We start from the raw sequence: 24,072 nt of genomic DNA on the forward strand, positions 1-24,072 counted from the left end.
AGTACTTATAAAAAGTGATTACTAATTACTAATGGAAATACTAAACATAATTAACATTCAATTTTTACCTATCATTCGAAATGTTGGCACAGTCTTTCGTTTAAAATTTATCGAGGCTAATCGCAGCTTCTCTGCCAATGTGATATCGATATTTCAATATACCGAAACGATAGTTGAACTCTTGCTGATATTTTCGTAATTATCATCTCTAGCAGTAGTTGTTGTGTGGTACGCGCGTCGGAACGAACGTCCGACGACGTCTCAATTCTTGTTGAAATTGTGTTAAGTGCCCCTTTAATCAAAAGGTGATTGCCCAGTGAATAAAAACAAATACTGAATTAAAATAATACAATTTTTGCATTATGAAATGTGTAAACAAAGTGTCGCAAGTCCACAGACCCAGACCCAGACCCACCACCATTCTTGCTCTGCGCGCTGTGCAAACAAAGAAAAGAATGTTGTGATGGCAGCAGCAGCAGCAGCAGCAGCAGCGGGCGGTGCAATAGATACACACACATTCATACACATGCACATGCTATATATGTATGTATGTATGTTGTACATGGAAACACGGTTGCCAATTGAAAAAATGTATTTGTGCCTTTAAAAAATATTAACACTGTTCTATGAAGAAGTACAATACCGTAACGTTTTTTTTTTTATTTCGACAAAATAGTGCATATTTAATATTTCCACGTGCATTTTCCAATTTAAATTCAATCAAAAATAATTTATGTTGAAATTATAACATGCATGCGTGCATAAGAATATAAAGGACAGTGTAAATTACATACATACATACAGATTTGCATATAAATACGCATCTCGATTGTGTTGTATGTCAATGGGTATGTACCTACATATGTACATATGTATGCACATAGTTTGACCCACGCACAGCTGCAATTCCAATTAGAATACGGGGTCGCATAAGCGAACTCAGGCCACTGGAAGCTGTAGAGCAACCAAGGGAAGGGCGGGGTGTATGCTTCCGCTGGCAACGAAATGTGTACTACAAATCAAATACATTTGTGCAAATAAGCTGTGAGCTTACAGTTATTTATTAAATCCGTAAGATTAATCATATTTATAAATTTCAATTAAACTAAAGGTGTTGTCCACCGTTCGAAAGGCTGTGCAGAAAGTGTTTCGTACTGCAGTAACACACACACACACATATAAACAGGTGTATGCACAGCGTTCTTGGCTTTGTGCATAAGTGTGTGTGTAGCATTAATGACTAATTGGATTTGGAAGTTGCCGTCAGCCAAATGATAATTTTTTATTTATGTATGTATGCATGTATGTGTAACGAGAAGAAGCTGAGACAAAGACACATAAAAAGAAAACCGTAACTATTGTTGCTATTCGTGAGTGCGATGAGTGCGTTTCTGATTCAGCTTGTTTATTACAATTGGTCAGGGTGTTGGTGAGGGTGAGGTAAGGTTGCGGGCGACGCTGAGGCTGAGGTGAAGGCAACTCTAGCACTCATCGCATTGCGACGCTCTCTTTTTTTTTTATATTGTTTTGCTTTGAGGAATTATAGAGCACTGGTGCTCCGAATGGAACTGCAGTCGCTCTCACACGCTGCAGCCTAAGATCGGAAGCAGGGCAACATAAAAGCAACAATAAAAACGAAAAAACAGTACTTACAGTGAACTCTGTGCTAGGTGAACAATGCTTGGCGAGGTGCTCGCATAAAATGCATACTAGAAAAATCTCTGTTATTCAAAATTCGATAAGAGCTTTCACTGTGTATGCTTATGATATGCGCAGACACTGAGACGGATACATCCCTGACCTGTGTAAAATACACGCATACATGCAAGCATATGATGTGCACATATAGATGTAAATGCCATTACCTATATTCCCATGTATATATGTGCGAGACGCTGCACGCATCTACATAGCAGCTACCAGAAGCCGAAACCCACATCAAGTGGCGTATGCGCATGTTTATAGGAAGCGACGCCGGCACAAACACACACATACATACATACATACAAACATATTCATCTCTGTTTTTGGGCAGTTTTGCATTCCACACGCCTCGTGCATGCGAAATGGAGTTTAAAGACATGAAGAACAAAAAACAGTTATCATTTGGAGTTCGGCAGATCGAATACTCTTGCGTTCTATTTTCTGCCCATTGTCGATGTAGTAGTGCGATGTTAATGGGATAAGGCTCATATGACTAAGGGTATGTTAGAACTCCTAAATATTAAGTTTGGAAATCTTATACTTCATCAGTGCCCGGGCTCCATATGTATACATATATACCTGATGAGACAATACATTAAATAGTTCCCCAATACATTAAATAGTTCGTGAGAAAACTATCATACCCCTTTCAGGGTATAACAATGCAAATATGCATGTAATACCAGCCATAACCTCAGAAATCATGCACTTTTGCTGAGGTTCTCTTGATGCACTGTAACTTATATTTCCTGCCTGTCCGTCCGTTCCCTCTCTCTCCCTCGCTCTTTGTTGCTTGTCTGTCGCTTACTTTTCTATATACTTTTACATATGCACATATACATGTGTCTACGCTCATTGTTTGCCTTCTGTCTCGCTCGCACGCGTGCTTAATTTCAATTGAAATTATTTCTTTGTGTCAGCTTTTGATTAGCCACCGAAAATTGCGGTTACTCTGGTCTCAGCTGCTGAGTCACATGGCAAACCGGCAAACCAGTTTCTCTTGACCAGCGCTTCCACCGGTTCTTTAAAAAAAAAAAAAAATGTATAAAAGAAAATATATATATATGTATATCTGCTCATCGAATGACAGCGAACCAGATTTCTTCCAACTAACAGTGCACAACAGCGCTGAGTTTCCGGCCCAACAGATCAGTTTTCCATTGGAAAAGGGAAAATGCTCATGTGCAGATATATGCAACAGGCAGAAGACGATCTGTGATATCATAAATTTTATATATACTTGCCACGAATCAAGATCTAGGTTGATCTAGTCATATCTCAGAGATCTACAGAGCTATTGACTTCAATTATCAATAGCTCAGCTCGATATCACGGAATTGGTTTATAGATAAGGTATATTTGGCCATATGCCTCCTCTGGTATACACAGATCTGATATTGGAAGAACAGACTGTACATTTTTGGAGGTATGTATTAGGCCGTTGGTATTTACACAGTTTTGTGTGCCATGCTGAAGCCACATTTAATTTTGTATACAGATCGGACTATAAGCTCCGAAGTTAATCAAGAATGCATTTACCATACATAGTGTAGGGCCAATGGAAGCACAGTTTGTTTTTGCGCAACTGTTTGTACGCGCCGCGTCCAGGTTATCTTCTAGTCGGGCACTTTCCACTTGCAGAACATATTTAATATTCCAAATGCTTTACTTAGCTGTTTCTTTATCTGAAAGAGGCGTGAATTACTTGAAGGTTGATTATAGACACAGCGAAAAATCTTTGGGTGCACAATGTCAGGCTCTTAAAATTTCAAATCAATGTCTCTTAAGTGAAGAAAATGGAGGAGCAATCGAGAATAAATTTAACAAACAAGAAAATATATATTTCATGGTCTGTTTTATTATAATTTTGCCTGTTAATTATAAGCGACAATCGACTGGCAACTTATAACCTGCTTACAACCTGCTGGCAACTTGCTTACAGCCTACTGTCAACCTGCTCGCAACTCGCTGCATGCAGTAATAAAATGTTAGATATTGCAGGGTAATGCCAACTTATGTTGACCTAAATATGTTCGATTCATACTTCTTGGCTTCAAGTCGCTTTCACTTAAAATAAAGACAATCCGTGTGTGAGTGCGCGTGTTTGGCTTGCAAATATTTGACATCAACCCGCCTTTTTTTTTTTTGCCAGCTTTTATAACATTTTTCTGCTTACTAAAAATTCCATTATATGTATGTATATATATATACTACACTGTTTTTCTTTTAAATTTACATTATAGCTCAAGGCCAAACCGCTGATATGAGTGTTTTTTTTTTAGTTTATTTCCATTTTGGTAAACAAACCCGACAGTTATTCAATTAAATGTGTGCTTTTTAAGTCGGTTCTCGGGAATTTAGCAATTTGTGCTGATAAACAATTCCTAAATTTCACTCGTAGCTGAAAGACTGTAAATGTGTTTATATAAATGTGTAAATAATTCTTAAACACTCGTCAGACCCAAGTCATATAATTTTCAGTTTTATTCCATCTTTAATTATTTGTTTATATCTGTCGTAATTCTATGACTAGTCCTGACTGCGCCACACCATCCGATCTTTTTGTGTGCAAACACTTTCCTATAAAATAAGTCGTATCTACTTATAAGTACATATGGGAGTGTTGCTTAAGCGAAAGGTATCTGGTTGCGGTAAAAAAAACCAGTTAAGCTTGGCGAACAGCATCAGACAGTCAAACTGATTCAATTCCAAGAAGTAGGTCGTCTGCTTGGCTATTCGTTTGGTTTACTGCGTGTTCGATGAGTCGTCTATTTCGTAAAACAACATATATGGACTTCAGCTGTGTAGATTAATGTATTTTTAAATATCGCCTTACTATGCGATTCTCATGAATTAAAGTAGGCCCTATAGGGTTGCGTGCATTGTTTATAAGTTTTAAATAACACGCATTTGCAAGCCGATAGGCTTTCTTTTTGTATGTATGCATGTATATGGACATACATATTTGTATATACATATATGTGTGTGTCTACAGTACGCCTTCGTTCAACGCAACTCAATAAAATCGGGCCAATTGCAAAAGCCCGGGTAACATTTTCTATTGCCCAACAAACCCGTTTTGTATGTACATATGTTCTCAATTACTTCTCGCTGCACTACAAATTCAAAAGCAAGTGTATTTTTAAATGTAGCCCTACTATGCGATTCTCATGAATTCTAGTGAGCCTCACAGGTTTTCATGCTTTGATAGTTTGTGAAGTGTTGCATTAACTAGTGTGTGGACAATCTACTAAATTGTGTATGTATATATATAGATGTGTGTATGTGTGTGTGCTTACATATTATATATATGAAGGTGCGAATGTATGTTTTCTCTTACCAAATAATAAATATTCATTTAAATTCCATATATTCTATTTTTCACCAATTATTGGTATCAAAAAATCGATTCACAAAATTCGAGCTTAACAATTTAAAAGTATATAAGGTAGGGAAGAGTTAGGCTAGAGTAAAAGCATACTTGGAACTTTTTATGGAAACAGCAGCCGCCCTAAAATCGGTGGCCGACACCTGCTGCAAACTGCGCATGTGCTTATTATTATCACGTCTGCAAATGAGTTTGTTTTGTTTTTGTTTAGTTCCTTTGTTGTTGCTGGCCGAATACACAGCATTCAAGAACAAATCGCTTATGTGGTGTGCTTTTATAATAGCGTTGACCTCTCAGGCCCCTATTTGCCCCGGCCATGTTGCAGTTGCCATGCGATGGCTTCCAGCTTTGTTTCACTGCTCGTGTCAAGGCCGTTCGAATGCTCGGCTCCTCTCGCTCGTTTGGCTCGGGAGGCGTGGGTATACAGATTTTTGCTGTGCAGAGCATTTGGAGCATGAGCGGGCGCCGCAGTCTGCCAATGCTTGAGCTGCAAATCCGATATAATACAACTAAATATACACAATTGTCATGATAAATGCGTTTTTAATATCGCCCTACTATGCGATTCTCATGAACTCAAGTAAGCCTTATGCGTGTTAAATTAATAAGTTGTCTACGCAAGTATTTATACTTCTACATTTACAAGACAATTAACCAGCTGTTAACTAATGTGACACTTGAAACCATACGAAAAGCTGTCAATTGGAGCTGCGATTGCAAAAAACAAACAGCAGTAAAAAGTGCGCATAAAAAACAAACTCAAGATAAGCAGGCGTCGAATGCAGGGCTCTAAAATGTTTGTGCGTGTGTGTTTGCTGCGACACCTTCTGTGTTAGGCGGGGAGGGCGACAGGCCAAGGCAAGCGTTAAGCAACCGACCATCAACGGGGGGGAACCACAAACATCACCCAGAACCTTCATCATCATCATCAGCACTTGGCAGACCCTTCTGTGCCACTTGCTCCCTTTGCCCACTGTCCATTTCGAGTTCAGGTCCCTTCAGCTGCGCCCGGGCCAGTTCAAGGGGTTCATTCAACTTTGTACTTTTCTTTTTCTATGCACGCATATCAAGAGACAGTCTCAGTATCAGTTGTTGTTATAGTCTGCATTTGTGCTTCTTTTATAGTCATTGATTATGCTGCCTACATGTGTGTGTATTTGGCCTCAAAGTATTTCAGACACTTCTCAATGTTCTTATTTTAATCATTAATATCACATTTTTTTTATTTCTATTTCTACATCGTGTTCTAAATTTATTTGTTTGCGATATTTCCTACTAAAACCTGTTTGAGAATGTTCTGCCAGTACGTATCAGCAAAGCCACAGTACAATTATGTGTTTGCCGCCCAGGCGTACATAGCCTCGGTGGCGCAGTAGGCAGCGCGTAAGTCTCATAATCTTAAGGTCGTGAGTTCGAGCCTCACCCGGGGCATGTAATATTTTTTTATTTTTTAATGCTTTCGATTATGTTGCTAGCCTATAAAATTAATAACCTGAGTTCAAGCGTCGGTTATAGCATTTTTTTCTTTATATTTAAATGTTTTCCTATTAGTGCTGAGTCATAATCTTAATGGCGCGAGTTCGAGCCTCATTCGGGACATGTATTTTTTTGTTTGTTTAATGCTTGTGCTGCCAACTCGTGTTCTAAACAACGTGAGGTCGAGCCCCGCGCGGTAAATTCTTTTATTTTACATTTTTATCCAAGGGATAGGGGTAACTTGCAAAAAATTTAGAAAATAGTCTGTGCAACTTTTTGCAAGCTCTTGTGGCATCGACTAAGTTGCAAGTTAAAATTAAGGCACAGCCCCCTCCGTTGATTGTTGTTCGCTTCATTTTTTTTTTTTTTTGATTGGCTTTAATTGATGTCAAGTGGAGTGTTTGTCAGAGGGAGGCAGTTGAGCATTTGTGCTTCTTCGTTGCGTTAAGCGATAAGAATGCGACTAAGCCGTTTGCCACATTCGCGACACACCCACAACGCGAATGATATATTTATATGCATTTGTATTTTACTGGCCTGGCAGGCATTAATATACATAGAAATAAGGTCAGGACATGCTAAAATCGTATTAGCAGGGAGTGTTACCCCCATTGAGAGACACGTTTATTTTAATCGTTCCTATTCTGCAGTTCGCTGACGCATGAAATGGATGTGCTCGCCGGCGGCCAGAGGAACCAAAGCAGGAGCTAAGCGTGTTAGAAGCATTTCAAGAGCGTAGACCGACGGCCACATTTAGCATAGAGACCAGGATACGGCCACAGAATGACACCAGCTCCTCCGGGCGAACATCTCAAGTCCAAGACGACGACACGCCACAAAAGCAGGCTTGTCTTGGCAATATGCAGTCTCAGCGTGATAATGTCCGGCTTTGCCTTGGCCACGTTAATAAGCCCAACTCACGCAGACGAGGGGAACGCAGAGGTGTGGCGCGTGGCCACCGCCCACGAGAAGCTCGGGCAGCTACACTTTACCGCGGCTGAATTCACCGAATACAAATCGAAGGCCAACTATACCAAAGAGCCGAAATACTCAACTAAAGCCATGGATCCCGTGTACAATTTTACGCGCTACTTCTTTGGTTTTATTCTACCGGACGAGGCCGCCATTCCGCCAGGTGAAAGCCCTATAAATAACATCTCACCTGACATGACAAAATCTCTATTCCTTGCAGGCTACGTGGTCGTCAAAGACGGCAACTATTTGGCCTTGGGGCCGAAGGTGGAGAACAATGACTGGCGCGATCTGATGACGCAGTACTGGATGGTGCTCATCGCGGTTGTTATCCTGGCTATCCTGGCAGTCATCATGCCCATCATCGCGTAAGTAAACCCTAAATAAAGTCGGGAGTTCCACTTTACACTTTAATGTTTAATTTATAATTGCCCAAATACGGCAAGTCGTGGGAATTGCAATGTTAAAGATGCTCGCTTAATTTTATCTCTGCCCAAAATGGGCAACTACCAAATATGGTTAGATAAATCCGTTTATGCCTTGGGGCTGAGTCATTCGCAACAAAAGTCGTTTTTTTAAGACCAACGCATTTATTATTATTACTTTTTTTTCTCACAGCGTCTGCTATTGCTGCTTCTGCTGCTGTCGACGCTGCAAAGAAGGATGCCCGCCCTGCGACAGTCAGAAGGATGCTCGCAGGCGCTGCTGCTGCGGTTTATTGCTCCTGTTGCTCATCATTGGAATTCTGTAGGTTATAATCTTAGTTTGCAGCATACGCGATTTATTTATCTAAATTCATTCGCAGCTTTGGTGTGATAATTGCATTTGCGACCAATCGATTGCTGGATCGCGGCTTGGAGGAGACAACCACGACAATGCGACGCGGCAGCCAGGACACCTGCACCTACCTAAAGGATGTGTCGGACCACATACATCATCTGCTTGTAAATAACTACGGCGAGATGGATAAACATCTAAGCGATATCCTAACAAGTGAGATCTAACATACACACGTAGTCCAACTACTATATATATAAACTGAATCTTTCGATTTCTTTCAGATGCTCATACTCACATATTCCTGGACCTCATGGATGCGTCGGAGGCAAATGCGGTGTATGACTTGAAGCGTATATTGGAGAACATGGAAGAGGCGCAAAAGCTGATCAAGGAAGTGGATAAATTGGAAAAGGATTTACGTTTCTATGGCACACAGTTGCGAGACGGTAGATAATCGAATAATTCTAATTAATATTATATTACTATTAATTTATTAATTGTTGTTAGGCGTGCGTGGCGTTAAGCGTGACGTTAACTATGCCTGTGCTGTGCTGTGCGGCAATCGGGAGTGTCTGCACTTTTTGAAAAAGACGGAGATCGAGTTCCTCGACAATTCGAAATGTCTTCAATTTGATCAGGTTCGAGTTGAATTGTTCAATCAAAATCTGTTTCTAATTCTTGCTCCATTACAGCTGCCGGACACCACGTACTATTCAAAGGCCATCGAATTTATCATTGCGAAGAACAGTGGAAAAACAACCAAAGAAGTAATCGATCGTCTGCAATATGTGGGCAAGAGGATTAAGGCTGGCATTGATCCCTTAATACCGCCGATAATTCGTGACATTCATAATGGACAGGAACAGTTCCGCACACAGGCAAACAACATACGCAGCATGATAGATGCGGCCATTAGCGATATTCACTTAAATACTGTCAGATCCACAAAGACATTTGAAGATGTTTACGACAAATATGGCGCTGATCGTAGCATCATCAATGTCATTGTCTGCTCTGTGTTATTGATCGTAAGTGTGCTCTGAATCCTGCTCGTCTTTTGATTCTCATCTCGTCTTTTGTTTCAGATACTCCTGTTTCTAATTATTGCGCTGATCTGCGGCTGCTGTGGACGTCGCCGTCGTGGCTATCGCGATGACTGCTGCAGCAAGGGCACAGGAGCTTCCTGTCTCCTACTGTAAGTTCTTGAAATTTTTCTTTGACATCTCAACCAACACATTTTGTTCATCGTAGCGCCATGTTGCTGATATTCTGCGTGTTCTCGATTGTCGTGCTGGTTGGCCTATTCTACTTTGTTGTGGGCCTGGCCACCTACCAGGGTGCATGTGCGCCGCTGCGCGATCAGGAATCAAATGCGTTGTTCCGCCAGCTGAATTCAATTATTGATCTCAATCGATATTTGCCAAAGGGCGAGCTCAAATCGGAGACACCGTTGCCGCCGTTGCGCATCTCGAATGCGATTCGGGCGTGTCAGGCTGATCAGTCGATCTTCAAGCTGCTTCAGGAAAATGATTTATACGATATTGATGATCTAGTGCGCTTCAAGGTCATCAGTGAAACGCCTTCGGTGCCTATATCGCTGGCCAATTTGGACAACTTCACCATACTCACGGAGAAGGACAAGCGTGACCTGGCGGAGCTGCGCAGCAGTAATCTTTCCAGCTATCACAGTAAGGTCTTTACAGACGTCATGTGCACTCAGTTGACGCCCGTGGACTTGCCCACAATGGCCAATCAGCTGAAGGAGTTGCGAGCCAGTCTCTGGAGTCAGTGGGGCATTTACGACTGGGCCCGAACCTCCCTGTACAACGAGGCCTATAACCTGCAGAGATATCACGATGAGTTTGTTGAAAAGATCAAGAGCATCATAAGTAAAATGACGGAGAAGCTATTGAAGATTGATGAACTTATATTATATAACGGCAATGCATTTGGCGAATCCATTAAGAAACTGCACGAATCAACGGAACGCTCCGAAATATTCCTAAGGTCGCATGGCGAACAGTACGTCAGTGGACTGCGCGAAAATCTGACTAGTTACATCAAGGAGCAGGTCGTACATTATATAGAAATGGTCGTAGACAAGTGTCACGGCAATGTAGGCAAATGTGCGCCACTTGCCCAGGTCTATAATCGTAGTGTGGACTTGATATGCCATCGTCTGGTCGATCCAATGGTGAGTTTCAAATAGGACTCATGCAAAAATATCATTAATACTTCGTTCTTTTCTTTGTAGAATGGTTTCTGGGTGGGCGTGCTGCTCTGTGGCGTACTCTTTCTGCCCGTACTGTTTGTGGCCCATCGTTTGCTGTGCTTATACAAGAAGATTGATCCGTATTCGGCGCCACCCGTCGCCATTGTCGAGGGCGGGTAAGTCGACTGCAGCTGTTATGTGTCCGGTTCATCACAGGCGGAGCGCATGTTTGCATGAATTGTGAGCCCTGCATCGAGTCAATCGAATCAAACATGTTGCTGATCAGCTCGAACTTCGTGTGCATGAGTTCGATTGAGTAGTCGAGTAAATAAACCGATGCAGGGCTCTATCTAGAAACAGTCAACATTATCGATTGATCTAATTGGCCCAATTTGGAATCATCTGACACTTGTTTCATTTTCATTTCATCGCTAACCCATCGCCGCATTATGCACGCAGCAGCGACTATCTATACGATGCCTATAGCGAGCGCGAGCGCGAGCACGTGCCACTGGCCAAGTAAGAGAAGGCAGCTCCAAGCTCCTTTGATTGATTTTTACTCCAATTGATGGCTCGTTTCCTTCTGCTGTTTTCAGTGTGCCAAAGAAGCGACGCAAGGCGTACGATCGACGACGCGAACAGCAGGAATACTATGAGGATGCATCGCCGAGCGTGTCGCGTGGTGGGCCACGCTCCGGACCTGGTGCTGGTCCAGGCGTTGTGGATGCAGCTGCTGGCAGCAGCAATATGCGCTATAACGATGTGGCACCCACGTAAGTGCCACGCCCTCGCCTAATAGATATTGCATATAGCTAGTTAAGAGTCCTCATCCTCGTCTAACTCGTATAATTAACACCAATTAACTGAGAAGAAAAACACACACACACACACATAGAAAGCAACTGGAATAATTGTGGCTAACATTTAATGGCCGCCGATTTAATTGCTATTTTTTGGTTTCGTTTTATTTAGCGCTAAAGTTGTGGCTGTAGATACAAGGCCAAAAGCACTGGCGACAGATGGTTTCTTTTAGGCATACATATATCATCCGAAGTGCAAATGGTTTGGTTAATATATCTAGTCTAAATATATTATTTGCTTATGTCGCTGCCTATAAAAACTCCAAGCAGTTTGTGTGTGCGAGTGTGTGTAATGTTGTGTGTGTTATCATCATATCATTTGTTATATACAGTCCTAAGAACATTAGCTGGAGACACCTCATTGCTTCATTCTCAACACATTTCACACTTGCTGCCAATGTTTCTCCCTTCTTGAATAACTAGAACTGTCCCCCTTGACTTCGATTGCAACTAACTGCTGCTTCTGTTTCTAAAAACCTCGTTCGAACAACAACTAATCGAAAGCCAGAAAGAGAGGCTTTTTTCGGCATGCCGAAGATTTAATACCCTTGTAGTATTATTGCGCAATGTTAACCTATAGATAGGATAGAGGAGTCTGATAAATTTGTCATAGGAGAACTTAATTCTCGGCCGATTGTTTATATGACAGCCAAGTGATAAAGTGATCCGATTCGGTCGGAACTACCTACAACAAAAAGAGATGAGCCTCTTCCAAGAGAAAGTTGGGTATATCGACTCTGCTGTGGATCACAGTTTAAAGGTCTGGAGACGCCTTCATCTGAGCCTTACACACTTCATGACAAAATTACAATGCCCTCTACAAGGGTATAAGAACAAATACTAAACGCAGCTGTTGCCTCTCTTTAAATGTTATTTGTGTTGTGCGTGAGTCGTCGCAGTTGATGTTGAATTCAATTCCAATGCGATAAGAACTCACATTACGATATTTATTATATATATAGAAATATTTGTAACCAATTTGAATTCTGCATACACAGACACTGGGACCACGAGCCGCCGCGCTACCACAATCCGCCCGTGGCGCCGCCATCATCCGAATATGAGCGACCTCCGCCGTACTATTATCCGGGTGCCTCCGACCAGGATTAAGCATTGGACGGCGTTTAAAAAGTTGTCGATTAAAGGACTCTGTTGGGCTGGCTTTAAGAGGAGAGGATGGCAAATGACGCATGGATTTCATTTTGAATACTGCAACAACAGCAACAACAACAAAAACAACAACAACCCAATTTTTACTGAGACTGTAATTTTAGTTGAAAGTTAGATTTTTATTTAGAGTTATGTAATTTGTAGCATCACGTGTTGAAATATTTTTTATTTAATTCTTTTTTTTTTTGAATCTTTGAAACTGTATCAGACGATCTGTCAGCGCAATGCGAGACAATGATATGAGAGTAGGCGCGAAATAGTAAAGATTAGTTATAAACAAAAGTAATTCACAACGTAGCAATACTCCATACTCACACACACACATATAAATATATATGTATATGTATTGTTTAAACACATTGAAAATGTTGCCAAAAGAATAGCATGAAAAGTTGAAGAGGAAAAGTTGAAAAGCAAGCAATGCGATTGGGTTGAAATCTATATGAATATGCACAGCTAAAGCATTTAATAAGTTAATGTTCAAAACAACAACAACAACAACAAAAAGAAAAACAACAACAAGAAAAAGACCACAAGCAAATATCCCAAAAGAACTCAAGAGATAGATCTCACAGCTCTCACGAACTTGAATGTATCCCATAATAATATTATTGTGCACAGCGTTCGAAGCCCCACAATAATCAAAAAAAATAAATATATATTAGTTTTACGGAACGTCAAGTAAATCTATATATATATAAATATACATTTATATATATATTTAAAATAAAAAACCAGAACTGCCATTTTAAGTTAGTGGATCAGAGCAGCAGGCAAAACTCAAACACAACACACAAAACTCTGTCTGCCATTTTTGATGCATTTAATTTACGAGTGTTTGTATTTATTTTCCAAGAAACTAATACTCACACTACCAGACTTCCTTAAAAAAAAAGAAAACAAATCAAAACAAAACAAAAAAAAAACAAAAAACAACCCCCAAAAGTGACGCAATGAAACTTTATAATATGAACGTGTACTTTGAATTGTCATAGATTTAGTAAGACAATGTTTCAATCTCTACTAAATAAAAATGTTTTAAATTATATTAAAAATGCTGGGCAAACTGCAAGTAGCCAAAATAATAATTAAAAATAACAAAATAACAACAACAAAAAAAAAGAAAATTATAACTAAGGATTTAAAACAATGCACACATACACACACACGTATTAAATATGTATTTTAGTTAAGCATTATCTATACAAAAAAACAAAAAAGTATTTATGAATGTATGTAATTTTCATATTATTTACGTACATTTCATGAATTTTCTGCCTATGTCATTTTTAGTGTTTTACAATAAGCCAATAGTATGGAATCAAAGTTTTAAAGCTAACAGAAAACCAATTACTGTGAAAATATAAATACAAATAAAAATTACAACAAAAAAACAAGTGCCTGCAACCTTTCGGAGCTATCGAAGCACAGGCTCAACTTGCAGCTTGATGTCCTGGCTGGATCATGGCTGTCCATGCAGGCAGGTCTACAAAAATACCATTTACAAATAGGAGAACAATTAACGACAGCCTCAAGAGGAGTCGCCCGCTAAAGTGATCAAGTAAATATTTTGTAGAAAGATTTGTAGAGCCGCTTCACACCATTTAAACTCTCATTCCAGCAAACTTGGTTCGAACCAGGCTGCCTTTGGCAGTCTGTGATACAATTGTCACAGCAAATTCTAGAAATTAAACCAAAAATGTCACACATCTGATCAGTAGTACAATAGCAGTGCAGTTGCCTCTGCAAATTATCTTAGAGATTGTAATGACACCTTATCTTAAAGTGCTTAAAATTTAGAAGAAGCTGCAGAGGAAATAGATGCTTATATTCATGCTTTTGGTGCTGGTGAGTAAACTCCGCCTAGCTGCTTATTATGATTGTAGGTCTCTATTATGGGCATTAAATGACAATCATGACGATCATAAATGTAGCTTGTCGGACTTTTACAGATCCCTACTATCCATTGGAAGTCAAAATATTAAATTGTTGAAATTAAATTTGATAGAATGATAAGGGGTTACAACTATTAGTTTGTTAGATCGGAAGTCATTAAGCCGAGTTTTGGTCATTTGTATGCTTGTTCTCCCATATTTGTGTGTATTCCACACATGTGTTTCTCTTAAACAAAAGCCAAACCAAGTTAACTTCGATAACTACGCCCACTGCGTTGCAAATTGAATTGGCGCTCTTCTATGCGATTCTCATGAATTTAAGCAAGGCTTACCTGTTTTCAATCTTTGACAATAAGTAAATGTCAATTTTTTAAATTCTGCTCGATCTCTCCACCTTTCTCTCGCTCTTTCACGACATGACGCCCTTCTCTGCGATTCTCATGAATTCAAGTAGGGCTTGCATGTTTTCATGAATAAGTAAATAAGTAAATATCAATTTTATAAATTTTGCTCACTCTCTCTCTCCCTTTCTCTCGCTCTTTCCCTCTGCTCGTTTATCTGTTTCTATTCTCACCCGCTCTCTACTTTTGTTCTTTTATTGATTGCAAATCTCTCTCTCTTCTCTTAACAACTCATACGTTTGTGGTTTTTGGGTAAGCACATTTTGACATATGTGAATATATAATGTGTTAAGGCAATTTAGAACTACGCACGGTCTGGTATATGCATATAGAAGGTCAAGACCTGCGAGCTTGGCATTAATCCATTAACTGATTAATCCAAACGGAATGGCACCAGATTCATCTAATTATCTGAAGTCTAGGACGAAACGCCACAAAAGCGCGGCGTCTTTGGCAATATGCGGCCTCAGGATAATATTATTTGGCTGTGCCTTGGCCATGTTAATGAGGCCAACTTACGCAGTCAAAAAAGAGCTGTTCGAAGTGGAGGACAGTGTAATAAAACCGCGCGCGGACGATGCCAACGGCGTCGAGCAAATGGGACATATGCACTTTCCCTCGACAGATTATACCCCATTCGAATCAAAGGCCAACTACACCAATGAAACAATTTATTCAACTGCGTTCACAGATAGTGTGCACAGTTTCACCCACAGTCTAATTGATAAGGTCGTAGTAAGAGGGCATTCAATACCGCCCGGTGAGTATATTAACAGAGTTTAGTTGGACCTATCGTAAAACGTGCTGCTCTATGCATTGTAGGCTACATTGTGGTCAAGAACGGAGACACTTTCGCTTTGGGACCCAATGTGGAGAACAACGATTGGCGCAGTCTTTTAGCGGAGTATTTTGTAGCGCTCATCTGGGTGATATTTCTGCTCATCCTTATAATTATCATGCCTTTTATAGGGTAAGTAAGCCTGACCTTACAGGAATACCTGTTTTTTGACCCAATCTCGTAAGTTATAAGAGCTAGAGTCACCAAACTGGACATGTAGCTTATAGAATAGTATATATATCAAGTATATTTCAGATTATAGCTATCAAAACCTCTCCGCTATCCCCACATAGCAATAAATCAAGAAAAAAATTCAGTCTGTATTGCCCACCAATTAATGCCACAATTTGAATGCAATTGACATTTTGAGAGAATTCGAATATTCTGTAGCATAATGAGATCTACTGTTGAAAATTTCATCAAAATCGGTTAAGAAACACAAAAGTTATTAAAGAAAACGAAAAATATGGTATATTGGCAGCTCACGTGTCAGCGTGTATACATGTACACCCACACACGTTCACATGTCATTATGTGTTGCGATTTTAATTGGTTTTTTTTCATAAGAAATAAATTGTTGGTGTTGGTTCAGGCGATCTCCTAGTCGGGTACTCCCGACTAGCGCCTCTTACTGGTTTTATCCTGCCACAGGGTCTGCTATTGCTGCTTCTGCTGCTGCCAACGTTGCCCACAAGGATGTCCGTCCTGTGATAAAACGGATGACGCTATCAGACGCTGGATCTGCGGTATTTTTCTTGCGATACTTCTAATTGGAGTTCTGTAAGTCATGAAAGCAAAGCCTCAATACTCGCATTCACTTAATCATATTCCAGTTTTGGTGTGATCATTGCCATTGGCTCAAATACATTATTGGATCATGGCTTAGAATACACAAGCAAGACAATGCGCCGCGCCAGCCAAGACACTTGCACCTTTCTGCGCGACACAGCGAACCACATTGAACATTTGCTTATATATAACTATCAAGAGATGGATATGCATATGACCGACATTTTAATGAGTAAGATCAAATGCTGCCTGTTCCCTTTTGAGATTTTAATTTCGATTTGTATACCCTGAAGCCAATATGAAATGGGCAATATGTAGCAGGCAGAGCCTGGCGATTCGTCTGTCCGTCTGTATAAACATACAAAATCTCGAGACTTATAATTTCATAAATATATATATATTCCCTTTTTGTGTGTAGTTCCTTGTACTATATACACAGATACGAAAGAATTCCCTTTCCTTCAAATCTCTTTCAGTTCGCCTTGATCTTTGGTATATACACACTTTTATATGCCAAATGTAATCCCTAAAAATTTCATAAAAATCTTACTATTAACAACAGAGTTAATCCAGAAAGCATTTCGCATGGAAAGGAGCATAACTCGTGCTTTAAGAGAAGGAAGCTAGAATGTCTATAAAGGTAGCTCGCTTCGGGTTAACCCCTAGTCGGGCCTTTTCGACTAGAGTACTCTCTGGCTAGTCGGGTATTTATCTTTATCATATTTTTCAGATGCACACCATCACGTATTCCTGGACCTGTTGGCTACCTCGAATGCCAACGCATTGTTTGATATAGAGCGCATATTGAATAGCATGCCAAGGGCCTTGATTCTCTTTCGGGAAGTGCACAAATTGGAAAAGGATTTGCGTTTCTATGGCGCACAGCTGCGAGATGGTAAATAATATTCACCTATTTGTCGACCTTTGGATTCTCAATGATTTTTCTAATTACAACAGGATTGCGTACCGTAAAGCGTGACTTGTCCTTTACCCTGGCTGCGCTGTGTGGGAATAAAGATTGTCTGAACTTTTTGAAGAACTCGAATATCGAGACGCTGGATGCCTCGAAATGTCTGCACCTCGATGAGGTATGGTTCTAGTTTCTAGTTTCTAAGCAATGTAAAATCAAAGTCTTTTCTCTCTTCCGCAGCTGCCCGTGTCCTCCAAATACATTCTGCTTGTCGATGAACTTATTCGCAACGACACGAGCCGAATACCCGCCGAGGCAATAGATCGTCTACACTTTATTGGCGCAAAGATTAAGAAAGCCATAGATCCTGTGACCCCGCCGTTAATACGCGATCTGCACGAGGGCATTTCTCAATTTCGCATCCAGGCCCTTAATATGCGCAGCATCATCGATTCCGTGATAAACAGCATTCACTTTGACACTCTCAAAGGGACCAAGTCGCTCGACGATGTGTACAGCAAATTTGGCGTTCATCGTAAAGCTTTCAATCTACTTATCTGCGTGATGCTCGGGATAGTAAGTGTTCCAAACGAAGTTCGGCTCGAGCCGGCTTGAGCCCAATTCCAGCTTAGTTTTTACTATTAGCCGAAGCCAAAATACAAAACAATCTTTTAAGGTCTAACTCCGTTCCATATCGAAATCGACCATAAAAATGTATCCTAACATATTATGTAGGCACCAAATTTGGGTAAAGATTTAAGCTTATTTACTGTAGAGCCCAAGGCAGGACGCTGGTTCGAACCCTGGGCACAGAATTAAGGTAGACAATTAAACTGGTTTTATCAACATTTTAAAAATGTCAGATCCAAGTTTTGTATCCAAACCTGGGTTCAAGTATATGGATAAACAGATTTTCACACTGAACCCAAGGCAGGGCGCTGGTTCGAACCCCGTTTAGTTAAGCCCACGATTTCTGTATATTCAGTACAACAGGCAATTCAAAATAAAACTGTTTTATTTAAATGTTAATCATTTGAGAACCCAGTTTTGAACCCTGGCAGGGCGCTGGTTCGAGCCCTGAGTACAGGATTAAAGTAGAGCGGGCAATTACAAATTAAACTGTTTTATTCTAATTTTCAAAATGTCAGAACCAAGCTTTCAATCCAAACCTGGGATCAAGGACGTGGATAAACAGCTGAACCCAAGGCGGATCGCTGGTTCGAACCCTGGGTAAAGATCAAAGTTTAGTTCGCAAATTCTGTATTTTCAATAGAACGTTCAATTAAAAATTAAAAATTCAGAACCAAATTTTGAACCCCGGCAGGGCGCTGGTTCGAACCCTGAGAACAGGATTAAAGTAGAACGGGCATTTACAAATTAAACTGTTTTATTCTAATTTTCAAAATGTCAGCACCAAGTTTTGATTCCAAACCTGGATTCAAGTATATGGATAAACATCTTTACGCAGGGAACCCAAGGCAGGGCGCTGGTTCGAACCCTGGTTACAGATCAAAGTTTAGCCCGCAACTTTTGTATTTTCTGTAGAACGTTCAATTAAAAACTAAACTGTTTTATCAACATTTTAAAAATATCAGAACCAAGTTTTGAGCCCAGGCAGGGCGCTGGTTCAAATCCCGAGTAGTTTTTCAGTCGAACTAACAAAATTTATTTGATTTCAGTTACTCATCCTGCTTATTCTTGCGCTGATATTCGGCTGCTTTGGACGCGTCAGACATAGCGAAGCCGTGGACCTCAGCAGCAAGGGCATCGGAGCTATCTTCCTGTTTTTGTAAGTGATCGGGAGGAGCTTTCGCTAAGGAAGAGTGGCCCGGATAACATGTCTCCATTCCTGTACGCAGCGCCATAATAATGATATTCTGCGTGTTATCGTTCATATTGCTACTCGGCCTATTTTACTTTATCTTCGGGCTAATCACCTACGAGGGCGTCTGTGCGCCGTTGCGGGATCAAAAGAAGAACGATTTCTTTCGCCAGATGGATGCGACAATTGATCTGCGGCGATATTTTGCGAATAACGAGTCGGGCCCGCAACCAGATTCGGGGTTGCACGTCTCGGATGCGATCGAGGCGTGCGCGGCAAACGAGACGATCTTCAATCTGCTGCAGAGAAACAATTTGTATGATGTCAACGATCTGGTGCGCATCGAAGTTATCGGCGCTCACGTAACGCCAAATACGACCATATTTTCAGCGAACATCTCCACATACGAGGTGCTCACCCAGCAGGAGAAGGACGGCCTAAATGTGGCGGCGCAAAGCAATCTGTCCGACTATCACAGTTCGATATTCATAAAGCATTTGTGCAACACAATGGCGCCCGTCGATCTGCCCCGGATGATCAATAAGCTGAAAGATTTGCGTTCCGGTCTGCCCAGCATTTGGGGTATCTATGACTCGGCGATAATCGCCTTGGGCAACCAGGCATTTGCCCTGGAGAAATTTGAAAAAGAGCTCGCTGATCGGATTCGATATACTCTAATTAAAATGACCGAGAAACTGCTGGAGATCGATAAGCTTATACTGTACGAGGACAGCCCGTTTCAGGAGTCTATCGAAAATCTAATCGAATTGGCGGAAGCCTCCGAATTGTACATCAGAAATAAGGCCGAACCGTTTGTCAATATACTACGCCAGAATCTTTCAGTTTTTGTCGAAGATGAGGTCGCCAACTACACAGAAATGGTCGTCAATTTCTGTCATCACAATGTTGGCCGCTGCGCTCCACTTGCCTACATATATTACCGCGGTGTGGACCTCATATGTCATCGTCTTGTCGATCCTATGGTAAGCCGATCACATCTTTAAAGGTATATATATCGAAATAATTCCCCCGAATAACTGATTGACTCACACATCCCAGCACCTTGTGAAAAAGGCGCTCGCTTTGGCGTGATTTTTGAGAAATTCCACCTGCAATTGTGAAAAAAGCGCGGAAATCGCTTGCATGCAACTTTTTTGCTAACCATTCGATCCGCCTCAGGCTCATTTTCACAGCATTTTTTTTCTACTTCATATTATTCATATTGGTGAAATGGGCATCAAGGGTGAATATTGGTCGAAGGGGGTAAAGTTGCTGGTTCAAACTCATTTTCAAAAATCTTTCTGCGAAGCTCTTCACACAAAGTTAGTTTAAACGAAAGTTTATTTATAGGAAGGTTCCTCTTATTCCATTGCCATCAAATTAATGTTCAAATAAGTGAAATAAAATATGGGTAGATTTAAGGGAAACAGATGAATAAGACTTGGAATACCAGCATGTATTATATATTTATCATAGTTATTTTTCTTTTCGCCGTAGAATGGCTTCTGGTTGGGCGTCCTGATCTGTGGCGTGCTGCTCCTGCCGATCCTCTTGGTGGCTCATCGCTTGCTCTGCCTGTACAACAAGATTTATCCGTCTACGACACCAATTGTCGCCGTGGCCGCGGGCAGGTAAGTCTCCTGTCTCCTGTCTTCTGCTTCGTTTGTTCCATTTCAGTCAACGCTGCCCAACTACTGCCCAAAGCTGTCCATTCTGCACAGGCGCCAGATTACAGGGCTTACCTTTATTGCCAATTACCTTCGGTGTATGCAATGAATTGGATGCCAATCGATACGAGGATAGAAATGCTGCCGGCAGGCCACCAGCAGCTGCTGCAGAGGTCGAGGAGTCGGAGCCGGAGCTCTCGAGCAGCAAGCATAAACAAGAATAACAAATAAGAATTTAACTAATTATATATATTTTCTTTGCGCGTTTTAAAATGTATATTTAATCGAATGTTTTTTCTGCATTGTGAATATAACTAAAGTGATATATTTTATACACAATTAAATGTAAGAGCTGCGGACAATATTTAACACCAGGCGAACAGAATCTCGATACTCCTGCTCATCTAGGAGCTAGGCCTTCGGCTCTGGCTTAATTGTTTAAAGCTCAGCTCCGAAATTTTGCTGCTGTTCGCCTGGTATAAAAATAATGAGATTTAACCGAATTAGGGGAGTGAGAAATTTTTATCCATGTCTATACACGAATCTAGGGGTAGGAATTCGACATGAATTTCGACTAAAAAAAATGTATTGAGATTTGAATGCCATATTATTCTAGAGGGAAAACCATGAACAAAAAGTCAAACCTCGTGAAAATCTGATGAGATTTGACCGAGTTATGGGGGTGGGAAATTTTGACCCATGTCTATATACGAATCTTGGGGTAAGAATTTGACATGGATTTGCACTAGAAAATATGTTTAGAGATTTAAATGCCATATTATTCTAGAGGGAAAACCATAAACAAAAAGCCAATCTTTGAGAAAATCGGATGAGATTTGACCGAGTTATGGGGTTGGGAAATTTTGACCCATGTCTATATACGAATCTAGGGACAAGATTTTGACATGAATTTCGACTAGAAAATATGTATTGAGATTTGAATGCCAGATTATTCTAGAGGGAAAACCATGAACAAAAAGCCAAACCTCGTGAAAATCGGATGAGATTTGACCGAGTTATGGGTGTGGGAAATTTGGACCCATGTCTATATCATCTAATCTTGGGGTAAGAATTTGACATGAATTTCGACTAGAAAATATGTATTGAGATTTGAATGGCATATTATTCTAGAGGGAAAACCATCAACAAAAAGCCAAACCTCGTGAAAATCGGATGAGATTTGACCGAGTTATGGGGTGTGGGAAATTCTGACCCATGTCTATACACGAATCTAGGGGTAAGAATTTGACATGAATTTCGACTAGAAAATATGTATTGAGATTTGAATGCCATATTATTCTAGAGGGAAAACCATGAACAAAAAGCCAAACCTCGTGAAAATCGGATGAGATTTGACCGAGTTATGGGTCTGAGAAATTTGGACCCATGTCTATATACGAATCTAGGGACAAGATTTTGACATGAATTTCGACTAAAAAATATGTATTGAGATTTGAATGCCATATTATTCTAGAGGGAAAACCATGAGCAAAACGCAAAACCTCGTGAAAATCGGATGAGATTTGACCGAGTTATGGGGGTGGGAAATTTTGACCCATGTCTATAGACGAATCTTGGGTAAGAATTTGACATGAATTTCGACTAGAAAATATGTATTGAGATTTGAATGCCAGATTATTCTAGAGGGAAAACCATGAACAAAAAGCCAAACCTCGTGAAAATCGGATGAGATTTGACCGAGTTATGGGTGTGGGAAATTTTGACCCATGTCTATACACGAATCTAGGGGTAGGAATTTGACATGAATTTCGACTAAAAAATATGTATTTAGATTTGAATGACATATTATTCTAGAGGGAAAACCATGAACAAAAAGCCAAACCTCGTGAAAATCGGATGAGATTTGACCGAGTTATGGGTGTGGGAAATTTTGACCCATGTCTATAGACGAATCTTGGGTAAGAATTTGACATGAATTTCGACTAGAAAATATGTATTGAGATTTGAATGCCATATTATTCTAGAGGGAAAACCATGAGCAAAACGCCAAACCTCGTGAAAATCGGATGAGATTTGACCGAGTTATGGGTGTGGGAAATTTTGACCCATGTCTATACACGAATCTAGGGGTAGGAATTTGACATGAATTTCGACTAAAAAATATGTATTGAGATTTGAATGCCATATTATTCTAGAGGGAAAACCATGAGCAAAACGCCAAACCTCGTGAAAATCGGATGAGATTTGACCGAGTTATGGGTGTGGGAAATTTTGACCCATGTCTATAGACGAATCTTGGGTAAGAATTTGACATGAATTTCGACTAGAAAATATGTATTGAGATTTGAATGCCAGATTATTCTAGAGGGAAAACCATGAGCAAAACGCCAAACCTCGTGAAAATCGGATGAGATTTGACCGAGTTATGGGTTGTGGGAAATTTACCCATGTCTATATACGAATCATAGGGTAAGATTTTAATGAATTGACTAGAAAATAATTATTGAGACTTGAATGCCTGATTATTCTAGAAGGAAATCCCATAAAAAAAAGTCCAAACCTCGTGAAAATCGGATAAGATTTGACCGAGTTATGGGGGTGGGAAATTTTTACCCATGTCTATAAAGGATATTTGAGGGTACCACTTTTACATGTATTTTGACCAAGAATAATGTTGCCAAATTGATCGAATGGTAAACAAAAAATATAATGCAATCGTTTTCGCGGCTTTTCCAGACATGCGGGTAGAATTTCCCGAAACCCCATTGTAACGTTCACCTTAATCACATAGGGTAACTTCCGTGAAAGTTGCAGTTCCCTAGCTCTTACGGTTTGGGCTGTGCGTTGATCACCAATCAGTCAGTCAGTCAGTCAGTCCGTCAGTCAGTCAATCAGTCAGTCAGTCAGGAGAAACAATTTTATATATTTAGATATTATATACAAGTATTTTGTACGAAGGCATACAAGTATTATATAGGTGTGTGTGTATATGTGTGTGTGTGTGTGTGTGTGTTAGTGTATGCATACATGTATGTACGCATGTATGTATATATGTATGCATGCAGGTTTGTTTTCTACTGTCAAACGCAGACCAAGCTTATTTGTCGCTGTGATGCAAATTTAAATAAAACGAATTTCTGCCAAGTGCTCTCCTCCTCGATTCTCAAGAATTCAAGTAGGCCTTGCTGAAATTCAACAAGGCAGCAAGCGTTGGCTCCAACGGCCTG

The 24,072-nt window shown here is 40.3% G+C and overlaps 3 protein-coding genes and 1 non-coding gene across 7 annotated transcripts; all 4 read left to right on the forward strand.

Annotated features, from left to right (window-relative positions):
- The first annotated feature begins 198 nt into the window (after window positions 1-198).
- LOC135431105 (prominin-like protein) lies at window positions 199-13,688 on the forward strand. Of its 4 annotated transcripts, none has more exons than XM_064686050.1 (14): window positions 199-305; window positions 7,219-7,703; window positions 7,761-7,908; window positions 8,159-8,287; window positions 8,346-8,533; window positions 8,602-8,766; window positions 8,828-8,958; window positions 9,013-9,348; window positions 9,406-9,515; window positions 9,572-10,514; window positions 10,575-10,708; window positions 10,992-11,051; window positions 11,129-11,305; window positions 12,391-13,688. In XM_064686050.1, the coding sequence occupies exons 2-14, from the start codon at window positions 7,352-7,354 to the stop codon at window positions 12,500-12,502; spliced, it is 2,985 nt and encodes a 994-aa protein (XP_064542120.1). In that variant the 5' UTR covers window positions 199-305; window positions 7,219-7,351; the 3' UTR covers window positions 12,503-13,688. The 4 variants fall into 4 exon arrangements, with proteins under 4 accessions (XP_064542120.1, XP_064542127.1, XP_064542135.1 ...); XM_064686057.1 differs by having other exon boundaries at window positions 10,995-11,051; XM_064686065.1 differs by lacking the exon at window positions 10,992-11,051.
- Window positions 6,451-6,523, forward strand: TRNAM-CAU (transfer RNA methionine (anticodon CAU)). The gene has a single exon. It is a non-coding gene; the product is annotated as a tRNA-Met (tRNA).
- Window positions 13,689-15,055: 1,367 nt separating the features above from the next.
- LOC135431155 (prominin-like protein) lies at window positions 15,056-18,032 on the forward strand. Its single transcript, XM_064686112.1, has 8 exons — window positions 15,056-15,110; window positions 15,161-15,618; window positions 15,681-15,828; window positions 16,348-16,476; window positions 16,530-16,717; window positions 17,216-17,380; window positions 17,443-17,573; window positions 17,636-18,032. The coding sequence occupies exons 2-8, from the start codon at window positions 15,246-15,248 to the stop codon at window positions 18,008-18,010; spliced, it is 1,509 nt and encodes a 502-aa protein (XP_064542182.1). The 5' UTR covers window positions 15,056-15,110; window positions 15,161-15,245; the 3' UTR covers window positions 18,011-18,032.
- Window positions 18,033-18,536: 504 nt separating this feature from the next.
- Window positions 18,537-21,228, forward strand: LOC135432464 (prominin-like protein). Its single transcript, XM_064688185.1, has 6 exons — window positions 18,537-18,625; window positions 18,864-18,909; window positions 19,075-19,184; window positions 19,255-20,200; window positions 20,715-20,848; window positions 20,922-21,228. Exons 1-6 carry the CDS (start codon window positions 18,537-18,539, stop codon window positions 21,106-21,108), a joined length of 1,512 nt encoding a protein of 503 aa, XP_064544255.1. The 3' UTR covers window positions 21,109-21,228.
- The last annotated feature ends 2,844 nt before the right edge of the window (window positions 21,229-24,072 follow it).

This window comes from Drosophila montana, unplaced genomic scaffold (assembly GCF_035044405.1).
Source record: "Drosophila montana isolate Dmon_TW-CO22-7 unplaced genomic scaffold, ASM3504440v1 contig_1455_1, whole genome shotgun sequence".
Taxonomy (NCBI): domain Eukaryota; kingdom Metazoa; phylum Arthropoda; class Insecta; order Diptera; family Drosophilidae; genus Drosophila; species Drosophila montana.

Excerpts from the sequence above, each read along its gene's own strand:
- LOC135431105 (XM_064686050.1), top strand. The coding sequence starts at position 7,352 with ATGACACCAGCTCCTCCGGGCGAACATCTCAAGTCCAAGACGACGACA. Across the intron at positions 9,349-9,405 it reads TCTGCTCTGTGTTATTGATC|ATACTCCTGTTTCTAATTAT; the intron begins GTAAGTGTGCTC and ends CTTTTGTTTCAG. Across the intron at positions 9,516-9,571 it reads GGAGCTTCCTGTCTCCTACT|CGCCATGTTGCTGATATTCT; the intron begins GTAAGTTCTTGA and ends TGTTCATCGTAG.
- LOC135431155 (XM_064686112.1), top strand. The coding sequence starts at position 15,246 with ATGGCACCAGATTCATCTAATTATCTGAAGTCTAGGACGAAACGCCAC. Across the intron at positions 15,619-15,680 it reads AGGGCATTCAATACCGCCCG|GCTACATTGTGGTCAAGAAC; the intron begins GTGAGTATATTA and ends TATGCATTGTAG. Across the intron at positions 17,381-17,442 it reads TGGCGCACAGCTGCGAGATG|GATTGCGTACCGTAAAGCGT; the intron begins GTAAATAATATT and ends TAATTACAACAG.
- LOC135432464 (XM_064688185.1), top strand. The coding sequence starts at position 18,537 with ATGTCAGAACCAAGCTTTCAATCCAAACCTGGGATCAAGGACGTGGAT. Across the intron at positions 19,185-19,254 it reads GGAGCTATCTTCCTGTTTTT|CGCCATAATAATGATATTCT; the intron begins GTAAGTGATCGG and ends TCCTGTACGCAG. Across the intron at positions 20,201-20,714 it reads ATCGTCTTGTCGATCCTATG|AATGGCTTCTGGTTGGGCGT; the intron begins GTAAGCCGATCA and ends TTTTCGCCGTAG.